The sequence below is a fragment of the Polypterus senegalus genome, chromosome 7 (genome assembly GCF_016835505.1).
Source record: "Polypterus senegalus isolate Bchr_013 chromosome 7, ASM1683550v1, whole genome shotgun sequence".
Lineage (NCBI taxonomy): Eukaryota > Metazoa > Chordata > Cladistia > Polypteriformes > Polypteridae > Polypterus > Polypterus senegalus.
In genome coordinates this window covers 64,504,055-64,517,189 of record NC_053160.1, presented here as the reverse complement: position 1 = coordinate 64,517,189, position 13,135 = coordinate 64,504,055, and the positions used below count along the sequence as shown (strand labels likewise).

At 37.6% G+C, this 13,135-nt stretch overlaps 1 protein-coding gene and 1 long non-coding RNA gene across 3 annotated transcripts in view; one reads left to right on the top strand and one right to left on the bottom strand.

Moving 5' to 3' along the window:
- Nucleotides 1–2,231: 2,231 nt before the first annotated feature.
- Nucleotides 2,232–12,590, top strand: LOC120532607. The gene is made up of 3 exons (XR_005634328.1): nucleotides 2,232–2,389; nucleotides 2,482–2,607; nucleotides 12,315–12,590. It is a non-coding gene; the product is annotated as an uncharacterized LOC120532607 (long non-coding RNA).
- ankrd55 (ankyrin repeat domain 55) overlaps nucleotides 6,512–13,135 on the bottom strand; it is an 85,259-nt gene continuing 78,635 nt past the window's right edge. For both annotated transcript variants that reach the window (XM_039758755.1, XM_039758756.1), the window contains one exon: nucleotides 6,512–7,248. In XM_039758755.1, coding sequence (XP_039614689.1) covers nucleotides 6,959–7,248 — 290 coding nt within the window. In that variant the 3' untranslated portion in view covers nucleotides 6,512–6,958. The remainder of the gene's footprint in view (nucleotides 7,249–13,135) is intronic.

The window sequence follows — 13,135 nt, the reverse complement described above, 5'->3', positions numbered from 1 at the left end:
GAGCACCTGCAATCCATCCTGAGAATCTCCACAACACAGAACCTCACACCAAACAGAAACGAACCTGTGGCCAAAAAGATGCCAGGGTCCAGCTCTAAAATGACATATGAGCAAAGACAACTGAATGATTTGATTTGTTATTGCTGAAAGGAACACATTTTATTTATATTTCCAGGTTTTGTTATGCAGCATGTTCATATTTGAATTTGTATAATTTTGACAGGATATATTTTTATGGAGAGCAAAATCTTTTGGGATATTTAAAATCTAAGTTTATTTTTTATATAAAATTACATAAGAGTAAAGAAATTTAAATGTTTGTTCTTTTAACGCTTACTTTATTTCTAACTTGTATAATTTAGACAGGATATATTTTATGGAGAGCAAAATATTATAAGTTGTTTAAGGTTTGAGTTGATTTATTCACGAATAATATTCCTGTCTGTTTTTACCATTCCTACCAAAGATATTTCTGTCGACTAAATAAAAATTCCTTCTATTTAAAATTTAAATAGAACTTGAACAAATACGATAGTTCATAATATCCACGCAGACTTGCACGTAAGAGCGGGAGTCATCCGTTTTAACAAGCAGCGTATTGCACTGATACGAAATAGCTGTGTGTATATATATGTAGATATATATATATGTGTATATGTATAGATATGTATATATATATGTTTATATATGTGTGTGTGTATGTATGTATATATATATATGTATTTGTGTGTATATATGTGTATATGTATAGATATGTATATATATATATGTTTATGTGTGTGTGTGTAAATATATATATATGTATATATATATATATATATATGACAACAACACTTATCACTCACAACAGTGACAAAACAATTACATTGACAATCATGTTACGTTATTTTCAAAATGTTTCCTTTTCTTTTCATTGCTTCTTTAACACACTACTTCTCCGCTGCGAAGCGCGGGTATTTTGCTAGTATATTATAAATATATACACCTGATGAGCCCAGAATTATGGGGCGAAACACGTGTCACGTTCTGTTTGCATTATTTGACAGTAAAACTATTTCAACCATTCTATGATCTGCTTCTCGCAACTGAAAGAGGGCACCGTGGCGGATGTTAGCCGACTTGCTGACCAACCATAAGTGTTACCTGGTAGGTAACCACCCATACAGTCAGATTGTGATTCAGACTATGAAAGCCTTGAATGTAATTACCCCGATCTACATACTGTCAAATAAACGAACCACACGCTTTGCCTCTAGCGCTGACGTCCGAGGTTTGATTCCCGAGAGTCTGTATCCGGGCTATTTCCCACTATATATATACAGTATATACAGTATATTGTATTTTTTACATGATATAAAACTTTTTTCTGGGAGGTACTTTTCTCTTCAGCTAAAAGAACTGTTAGAACTTTCAGCAATTAGCCCTGGTCTAGATGTTAATGGGATTGACTGGTCTTCACCTGGCAGCGCTGGAATCATTTAAATATTGTAAAAATGATTTTCATGTCATTTATAATTTTCAGTGTAAAAGAATAAACATCTAAATAACTTCACCCCTGCAGTTATTCATGTAACAGTACCATAATATACTGTACATGGTATCATATGCAATAATAATTTTTTTTCAGATTTATGAATTTGAAATCTTGATTACCATTTAGACTACAATGTAGGTGAATACAGAAACTGTGATGATGTGTTCACATGTAATCGGAAAGTAAAAAATGACAGTGGTTACTTTCCCACTTCATTTCATTTTGGTGTTTTGCGAGAGCCAGTTGATTACTCTTGACTTTTTTACTCAGCTCACACAAAAAGCAATTAAAAAGAAACTGTTATTTATTTATTTTTTTATCAATATTAATTCAGTTGTAATATTTTGACAATACACACTTATCAATACATGAACTGCCTTCACTTAAATACGAGTTTGTGCAGAAGCTGCAATGTTATTAATGTTCATACATACCCTTACGGTTTCTTTTTGTTTTAAATAACATTAGGAAATGAGAACTGGTATGTCATAACATACCATGGCAAATTTAGGAATACATCTTCATTAAATTAAGAATAATCATCAAATAATACATTTAAAATTAATTACAAAAATGACAGTTTACTAAATGTATCTGACATGACTGTCTCTTGACATTACCAAGATCACAGTGTCAGTAACAACAGTTAGCAACAGTTGTTTCTCTAATACTTTCCCTCCTCTTTCAGGTATGGACACTAAAAAGGAGGAAGGAAAAAGGGAAAAGAAGAAAAAAATTAAAGGTTTAATCTTCCTGGAAGTTTTACAGTCCTCCCAGATCTCCTGAGAAACACCTTATCTGAACTCTGAACAGGTTTGATCTTAGTTTCATCCTTCTGCTGTTTTCTGCTGTTAGGTGAGTGTGCTGTTCCTCTGGTGTGTCCTCTTGGTTGCCCTGTAGAACCTCTTCAGAAGATCTGAGTAACTGAGTGTGATTCCTCCTCACAGCGGCACCTCCCTCTCTTAATACTGTTGAAGATCTTGAAGCCATGTCCTGAAGCACAGTGCCCCAACGATTCCATTCTTCCCGCTCTGTGCTTAACGCTCTGACTTTGTCCATTTCTTTCAGTGGAGGTAAAGATTTTGCTGAGCAGTTCTAGTAAATTTTTGATGCTACATTTTGTGTATAACAGATGACTGGATTGTGTTACATATTTTTGGATCTAGTGTCTATTACTGTTGACCCATGAGAAAGGTACTGTTCTATACGCTAATAGTGTCAAACAAGGATCCTTAGTATTTCTTAGTGCTATCTTTACAAGGCGTTTTACAGCATTTTTCTGCCAACTCATTAGCCAGTGGAGAATGATGACCTACAGTAATATTCTCAAACTCACACAGGCAGGCAAAACTTTGTAAAAATCTGTACTGGAATATTGTGAGCTATAATCAGACTAACCACACTGGCTATGCTGTGTCAGGCAAAAATTGAATTTGTGAGAAATTGTCCCATTGTAGTGGGACTAGTAAGGACTACAGTTTCTGATAACTAAAGAAATAGTCAATCAGTAACAGGTAGTCTTTGCCCTCAAATTGAAATACATTTCTTCTTACCTTCTCCCAGGGCTGTTGTGATGCTTAGTTTTCTCAAAATCTAAATTTCCATGGTGCAGCTTCTGAAGACCTTCTTTTCTCAGTGAGGTTGGAATTATAGTTTGATTAGCTTTCAACAGCAGTCCTTCTATACCTGCCAATGTTTTCCTAAGGAATAATACTGTAGACAGGCTTGTTTTGGCCAGACACTCTGCATTAGCCCTATGCCCTTTTGCAAATAACTGTCTGCAGTGTTTTTTTGTTCTTATTCTTTTTCTCAGTGTTTTCCTAACAGGAATGGCCTCCATAACTATATGAACCTGACTGGTAATTTCTTCCGGCTGTCATGACCTTCTATTCATTGCTCTAGATAGAGCAACCAAATACTTCCCAGGTTTAGAAGATACTCTGTAACTATAGCATTGTAATCTCATCATCATTCGCTGTATACATGGTGTAATGTTGTTCAAGTGCTTTTGACTTATAGTGATAGGTGGCTTATGAACAGTTTCTATTTTAATAAAATGTAATCCAAAAATATAGGATTGCAACCTCTCACAGCCAAACATGACACTCAAGTAGGGGAAACAGACCCAGACTGTCAATGGTATCCCATGTTCTCTACTTGGGGCAAAGAAAACCATTACCAGCTCAGTAACAAGTCTTTTAATTTTTTCCATTCTTCATTATGTAGCTTTTACCATTACCACACATTTTTTGACTGAAGTTGTTTTGTGAGTCAGTAGAAGATCGGTTTGCCACAGATTTTCTCAGGTAATTATCCTTACTTGAAGCTCTCTGTGGGGCTTTCTGAACATTTGGTACTGGCATGTCTTTGGTTAGAGGCTGTACCTCTGCAGGTGTAAGGCTGTCACCAAGGAATGTGATATCCGAGTAGAAAGCTTATATTTTTCTCTGTTTATTTTATGACCATGTCCTTGTACCCTTTGAAGAGCTTTGCAAACTCTTTCATTCAACTTTTCTTGGGTATTTGTGCAGATGATCACATCATAAATATACACCCTCTCTCCTTTCAGACGTTCAAAAATCATTTCCATGGCGCAATGAAAAATCTTAAGTGCCAAACAAATCCCAAATGGGAGGCACTGATATCACTAAGTCGAATGGGTATATTAAAGTTACAGAGTGCTGCAGGTTTGTTTTCAACTTACAACTGCCAAAGCAACAAGATGCATCTAGTTTACACTCCTGTCATCTCACTGAGGATGTCAGCCCTATTTAATATGTGATAATGCTCTCTAAGCATAGTTTGATTTTGGTCTTTTGGATCCATACAGACTCTTAGGGCTCCATTTGGTTTTTTAGCAACTGACCATGGAGTTTAACCATTCAGCTGCTCTTTTTATTGAAATCTAATTCTGTATTCGTATGCTGTAACTCTTGATTAAGATGTATGGGTATCTGTTTTACAGCCTGAAGCACAGGCTTTACTGTATCTTTTCATTTAATAATTTATATGAAAGCTGTAACTCCACTTCCATGAAAAACGCTAGGATCTTCCAGTACTGTGTGTGTTCAACATGTTCCTCATTATCTTCTGGTGTGGACTGCAAGTATTTGTGCTTGCTTTTAGTCTGATCTCAAATAGCTAATACATGTTTCACTAGCCGCGTATCCTCACAGTAATGGTTCTTTTCCTTTTGGCTCTACAACAAAGGTCCAAGGTTTTTTTTATGTTTTTGTATTGTACCTGCAATTTATGTACACATTAGGTGTTAATCGTCAGTTCATTTTATGCCACGTTCTTGTTTTCTATCCTTGGCTTATGCAAAAGTGCATGGTAATCCCTTAAAGTTATCAAATTTGACTTTACATCTGTATTCAGTTTCATATTCAGTGCAGCACCATTCACTACAATAGATACCACCCTGTCTCTTTGTGAGGTTTCTCTTTCTTTACTATTTTATTGTCAACCTTAACAATAAAAAAAAAAAATCACTTATGTTTTGATTGTCCACTTCTCACTCCACTATCATGTTATTATCTCTTTTATTTTATCACATAAAGAAAAATAAACTTTAGCAATGCGGTTTCTGCTCCTGCATTTTGCACAAGTTTTTCCATATGCTGACAATTTCTGGACATTACACCATTACACACAACAAGTGCAGTCTATAACGTATATGTTCTGATGAGTTTTTTTTATCAATGATGAATGTACAAACTTGTTGGGACTGATCTTTCTGCACCCTATCAATGGCTGATATTTCCAACACTGGTGCTTGTGCTGCATTGATGCTCTGCTCAAATATGCACACTTGCACTTATGTTTGTGCCACAGCTCGGCACATTCAAACAGCAATGTCAATTCCCATTCTTTAGTAAATATCCGCACACTTTTCTATCATACACGTGAAAAACTTGTCTCTTATAATGGATGACTGCATCTCTCCATAGTTGAACGATTGCCATATCAATCTTAAATCTGTGACAAAAGCATCTATTGATTCTCCAAGCAGTTCAACTCAGCAGAGGAAACGTCTTTCAGACACCTAATTTTTTCGTAGTAAACAATAAACATCAAACAGCTTAATTACTTTGTCAAAATTATTTCCATCAGTGTCATCTTGGAATTTCAATAGCTTGAGATTCAGCTATGGTCAATAAAAAGGCAACTTTCTCCTCACAACTTTTGTTGTTAGTGGTAGCCACTTTCAGATGCAATAAAAATGTCTGTTTAAAAATTTCCCACACACTGTCCATATCACCCTTCAATTAAAATGTTCATAGTGGTTTAATTAAATCCACCTTGTTTTGTGGTTAAGTGCATGTTTTATGACTTGACCCCACTTCTGGTACCATGTAATAATTTGACAATCCACATGCTTATCAATACAAGAACTGTCTTCATTCATTTGCTGTCTTCACCTGAATATCCTTTTATATGAAAGCCCAGAGTGTCTTTAACGTTCACACATTTCATTACAACAATGTGACCACAAATGTCCATTTCTGGTTGACCTGGCTTCCACATTTTATTTTATATAAACAAATCAGCCGAAAGCATTTTGTCACATCTTTTCGATTTTAGTTAAGAAAGTTATCTCTAAATTGTTCCACTGATAGCTACTAGTAGAAAGGGGGCTCACATTAAATTTCCCATTAGTGTGTATGTCCCATATTTCACAGAGAATATGAGCAAAACATAATTTTATCCAGAGTAAGATCATCTGAAGCTGTGTTTATAGACTTGAACTCATTTGTGACCTTGCTGGATATAAACTGTGTTAATATTAGGAAAGCTAGAAGTATAAATTTCAAATTTTAGTGTGCCTGCAAATTATAATGAGGCCAGGATTAAAGTGAAAACCTTGTCTTGACTGATCCTACTCTCCACATGATCAAGCTTAAAACAAGGAACAAGTAATTCACAGGTCTTTCTATTAATACTGAAAAATAAAAAAAAAAAAACATTCAGAATAGATAAGCAGATACGTTAAACATTTTATTGATGCAAAAATGCATTCCATGAAGTGCCCAAAATTAGCAATGTTAATGCTAAATAAAGAAATAAAGATGACATGAATTTTTCCGCTTCAATTAGAAATAGAGGTTCCTGGAACTGGAATCCTCAATGTACAAATATGAAAAAATATTTTGCTCATAACTTTACAAATAAACAAATCAGCAAAATCAGTCTGCTTAAAAATTGTCCTTATGCTCTGGCAGATTATATAAGATTAAAAAACATTTATATACTGTACAATGAAAATAGATGATAAATTTAAACTGTGTATTTTACACCACTAGTGATTTCTTTATTGAGATATGAATGTCTGAGTGTGCTGCACTGGAATGTATGCTATACGTAAGCTACACAGTGAATTTAGGATTCAAATTGACCTTCCGGACATCTGGCAGAGATCGAGGATTAGGAACTGTGGTCTGAATCTTTCACAGATGTTAATAGTTCTTCTGTCATCTGTACTGGGATTGGGTTCTTTCGGGATGGAATTGCTGGGAGAACACGGACAGTTCTGATAGAGTCACCGGAAATGCTAGGAAGAAAACTGCACAGTGAGTGGCTATGAGGCATCCCATCTCTATGGGACTGTGAGGTAATAGCAGGAGACAAACTGGCAATATTATTTTGTATAGGATTTAAAGGCAAAGATTTTGATTTCTTCACACCCTGAGAGATGTTATCTAAAGGCAATGAAACTGCAAAAGAAAAAGAAAGGGACAACATGATTACTTTTAATATACATAAAGACACAAATGAATCATTTTTGAAAGACTTTTTTTTAAAAAAAAAGAGAGAGTAGACAGGAATGCAACATGAGCTAAACCAGAAGGTTCCATAAATGTCCTTTTTAAAACTCAAATCAATTATGATTGAGAAAGTCTATCCATCCATTTTCGAACATACTTATCCAGTTCAGGATCACAGAGAACACTGGTCATAAGGTGGGAGCTAATCATGTACAGGGCACCCATGTTAAAAAAGCAACTTATTAATTTAGACAGCTGTTTAACTGACAGACGGGAATGGCTACCCATCAGTGTTCACTATTCTGAAGGAAGCTTAAGTACTAAAGAAATGATTGGTAGCAGAATAGGTTAACTATATGACCTGAACACAATTATTATTTTGATTTGGTGCCAAGCCAGATAACAGTCTCCATAGTGTTGTGTTTACAGAGCCACCTAATTGTAAAAATTAGTCATGAATCATGATTAATTTAATTCTAGCTTCTTCTAATTTCAGCCAAAAAGCTGTTAATATTTCTTGTTGAAAATCACCATGGGGTGGCGCAGTGGGTAGCACTGCTGCCTTGCAGTTAGGAGACAGGGGTTCGCTTCCCAGGTCCTCCCTGCGTGGAGTTTGCATGTTCTCCCCGTGTCTGCGTGGGTTTCCTCCCACAGTCCAAAGACATGCAGGTTAGGTGCATTGGCGATCCTAAATTGTCCTTGGTGTGTGTGTGTGCCCTGTGGTGGGCTGGCGCCCTGCCCGGGGTTTGTTTCCTGCCTTGCGCCCTGGGATTGGCTGCAGCAGACCCCCATGACCCTATAGTTAGGATATAGCGGGTTGTATAATGGATGGAAAATCACCATTTTAATTGTGATCAGTGGAGGTCAAACTGAGAATTGTTCTATTTTTCATTATTTACTAGAAGAACAAACTAGACAGAGATGCAGAAAGTCAGCTGCCTCCCACCTGCATTCGTGAGGAACACTTATTTTTAGTGGTTGAGTTCTGTAGCTCAACATTTGCTCAGCTTGCTTACTGAATTTCAAAGATGAACTGACATCTCTGTTTATCACTAAACTACAAGACACTAAAAGGACACTCATCGTAACCTTGTAACTGAACTCTTGTTCTTGCTGATGAACACACTTAGATCTCAATAAGAAAGAACTGACCATCACCTTCAATCAGAAGAAGCTACACCATTCGTTAAAGATTAGCTGCATTTGTCTTTTTGTTTGCTTTGGAGACAAGAACCTTATGTTTTAGGGACCTAGAAGATCACCTTTTTTGTATATGTAGAGGTTTTGAAGCTAAAATCTTTGGAATCCTTCTGAAATCATGGGGTATAACTAAGATACCCTCAAAGTCAAACTAGGAGAATTACATTTCTTAAAACAAAGGGATATCAGGCATCTATATACTTGTTATAGTGGGGTCCCCAGAAATATTCACACTTTCTTTGCAAAGTTGCAGAGAAAACAACAAAGAGCCGAGAAAGACTATGTCACACTACAGTATACGCATAGACAAAGGACCAACTTGGCATAGACCGTGAGTGCACTCCAGTGAAACAATGACCACACAACTTCTCCTTAAATGACTGGTATTGTAAAACAGCATTTGTGGTGTCAAACTAAATTAGAACTGTAAGGAAAAAGTAACCAGCCAGCCAAAAAGCTGCTTTCTTAGGTTTAATTGTTACTGAGTAGCAACCCCATGAGTAATGCTGCTCAGTAAACTTCTGGCATTTACAAGGCTTTGACGAAATTGGCAACAAGACAGCTTTCAGCGTGAGTGTAACTGTTTAGCTCTCTCTCACCTATGGCTGTGCATTAGAGCAAAGGCAAGCTGACAATGAGGTCACAGTAAAATTCCAAAAGAGAAATACAAGAAGTGTAAGCTTACAAAATCAAGAAATTCCAGAAGACCTCCAAATGAACTAAGAACAGCCTGTTCTTTGTTATATATCTGTCTGTTAGATTTAATCTGGTCTCCCTTTATACATACTCGGCTCTATACCAGACACACCTCCATTGGTGCCTTCTCATTCAGCTGCAGTGTCATCAGCTGGGAACCACCATTCCTTGATGTTTTACCTATTATCTCAGAACATCTCCTGGTGTTGGAGTAGTGAACAGGGACATCTTTCTGACACCCTCCAGCAGTTAACCTTTCCTGAGGAAGATTTACCCGTTCTCCAAGCTCTGTCTTCCCTCTCAGCCACAGCCAAAAGCTTCCCTTCTATGTTTTTTTCAACAATTCCCTGATTGCCTTCTGTAATATACCTCCTTTTAAACCCGGTTTCTTGAGCAGGTGTGTTGTATATGGGCCCTCAAACCCACTGGCTCTCACCTCAGCCGGGCAGGGCCTCACACACCATTCAGCTTCCCTGGACTCTGGTCAGTTCTGAGCTTTTTACTCTCTTCCTGTCATGTACTACCTCTGCCCTTTCTTCCCATAACACTGTCAGTACAACCAGTAGCACAGATTTTATAGCTGCAACCCACAGCACTATGTCTGGCTGCATTGAAGAGCTATAGATCTCCTCTGGGAAGTGAAGTTTCCTGCCCAGGTCCACCTCCTGGAGTCAGACGTTAAGGTGCTGGTCTTCTGCTGGAGCTATCCTTGAACTCACCCTGTCTGCGAAAAGAAATCTGCTAGTTTGCTGCTTGTCTCTCGTAGGGGGCTTAAAGCCATCCTTTCTCCACCATTTCTGCCAGCTTCCTGAGCACCTGCTCATGCTGCCATCTGAACCTACCTTGTGCTAGAGAGATTTTATAGTCTGACAGCATGTGTTGGAGGGTGGCATTGGTGATCACACATAGTTTCACAGGCTGGCTCTATGCCAAACCACTGCTGGAGATTCTGTGGGCTTTGTATTGTGTCGTAGGTAGCTCTGATTAGGAAACTGAGCTAAGCTTGTGGCAGCTTCCATCTTTTATACAGTTAGGTCCATAAATATTTGGATTCAGACAACTTTTTTCTAATTTTGGTTTTGTACATTACCACAATGAATTTTAAATGAAACAACTCAGATGCAGTTGAAGTGCAGACTTTCAGCTTTAATTAAGTGGGGTGAACAAATCAATTGCATCTGAATCTGAGGCAACTAAAGTATTTTTTAACACAATCCCTTCATTTCAGGGGCTCAAAAGTAATTGGACAAATTAAATAACTGGAAATAAAATGTTCACTTCTAGTACTTGAGTGAAAACCCTTTGCTGGCAATGACAGCCTGAAGTCTTGAACTCATGGACATCACCAGATGCTGGGTTTCCTCCTTTTTAATGCTCTGCCAGGCCTTTACTGCAGCGGCTTTCAGTTGCTGTTTGTTTGTGGGCCTCTCTGTCCGAAGTTTAGTCTTCAAGTGAAATGCATGCTCAATTGGGTTAAGATCAGGTGACTTGGCCATTCAAGAATTTTCCACTTCTTTGCTTTAATAAACTCCTGGGTTGCTTTGGCTGTATGTTTTGGGTCATTGTCCATCTGTATCATGAAACGCCGCCCAATCAATTTGACTGCATTTCGCTGGATTTGAGCAGACAGTATGTCTCTGAACACCTCAGAATTCATTTGGCTGCTTCTGCCCTGTGTCACATCATCAATAAACACTAAACACTAGTGTCCCAGTGCCACTGGCAGCCATGCACGCCCAAGCCATCACACTGCCTCCACCGTGTTTTACAGATGATGTGGTATGCTTTGGATAATCAGCTGTTTCATACCTTCTCCATACTTTTTTCTTGCCATCATTCTGGTAGAGGTTGATCTTGGTTTCATCTGTCCAAAGAATGTTTTTCCAGAACTGTGCTGGCTTTTTTATTTGTTCTTTAGCAAAGTCCAATCTCGCCTTTCTATTCTTGAGGCTTATGAGTGGCTTGCACATTGCAGTGCACCCCTGTATTTACTTTCATGCTGTCTTCTCTTTATGGTAGACTTGGATATCGATACGCCTACCCCCTGGAGAGTGTTGTTCACTTGGTTGGCTGTTGTGAAGGGGTTTCTCTTCACCATGGAAATGATTCTGCGATCATCCACCACTGTTATCTTCCGTGGACGTCCAGGTCTTTTTGCATTGCTGAGTTCACCAGTGCTTGCTTTCTTTCTCAGGATGTACCAAACTGTAGATTTTGCCACTCGTAATATTGTAGCAATTTCTCGGATGGGCTTTTTCTGTTTTCGCAACTTAAGGATGGCTTCTTTCACCGGCATGGAGAGCCCCTTTGACCGCATGTTGTCTGTTCACAGCAAAATCTTCCACATACAAGCACCACACCTCAAATCAACTCCAGGCCTTTTATCTGCTTAATTGATATGACATAACGACGGACTTGAACACACCTGCTCATGAAATAGCTTTTGAGTCAATTGTCCAATTACTTTTGAGCCCCTGAAATGAAGGGATTGTGTTACAAATACTTTAATTGCCTCACATTTTTATGCAATTGATTTGTTCACCCCACTTAATTAAAGCTGAAAGTCTGCACTTCAACTGCATCTGAGTTGTTTCATTTAAAATTCATTGTGGTAATGTACAGAACCAAAATTAGAAAAAAGTTGTCTCTGTCCAAATATTTATGGACCTAACTGTATATAATCTATTCTATTTCTGTTTTCCTTTGGTTTAGTTATAAACTATATTATACTATTTCTTTAAACAAGTGTGCATAAGTTAGCTTGATAACCAGTAACTCCACAATTTGGAGAAAAAGGTAAGGAAAATAAAATGGGAGCCTTACTGAAATTTAAAAGCAAAGCAGCTAATTAATTAATTGACTGATTAACATCAATTGATTCATTCTTTTTCCTGACATCAATAAAGAGTTGACTTAATTTTTTTCTAGAATTCTGTTAAAATTACTTAAATAGATTAATAGTCTTTATCATTGTTCCATTGTGTGGTTGGCACCTAAGGAAGCTCAAGGGTTACACTAAAACAATGGAAGCTATCATTGTGCAGCTCTCCACAAATTATTTTGTACTCTTCATGAGTAACTCACTGTTGGAACTTACTTCTTCCTCCTCTCTCCTACAGGACCTCAGCATATCCTAACTGGCTAACGCAGACATGGCGAACAAGGCTTAATTGTACCCTTTGTGAACCCCAGAAAGATTTATTTTCTTCTGGAGAGCTGCAAAGTGGAGGTTTTCAACATTGTTATCTAGTCAAATATTTTCTAAGCAAGCTTCCATGTATATGTTAAAAAACAATGTTATTCTCTGTATTTATTTATTTAACTAAAATATGTATGGCATATGTATAAAATATGTATGGCATTCTTGCATATAAAAGTTTTGTATGTTTTACTGTTACAGTATTACATTTTTCAATTTTGTGAATTTCCCCTTGGGATTAATAAAGTATCTATCTATCTATCTATCTATCTATCTATCTATCTATCTATCTATCTATCTATCTATTTATAAATCTTCAACTTAAAGTTGGTGAAGTATGCTATGTAAATTAAGATGAACTAAACTGAATAAAGGGCAGCACAGTGGCACAGTGGGTAGTGCTGCTGCCTCGTAGTAAGGAGACCTGGGTTCACTTCCTGGGACCTCCCTGCGTGGAGTTTGCATGTTCTCCCTGTGTCTGCATGGGTTTTCCTCCGGGTACTCCAGTTTCCTCGCACAGTCCAAAGACATGCAGGCTAGGTGCATTGGCGATCCTAAATTATCCTTAGTGTGTGTATATGTGTGTGTGCACTGCCCGGGGTTTGTTCCTGCCTTGTACCCTGTGTTGGCTGGGATTGGCTCCAGCCGACCCCTGTGACCCTGTAGTTAGGATATAGTAGGTTGGAAAATGACTGACTGACTAACTAAATTGAATAAACTCCTAATGGGGTGTATTTGCAT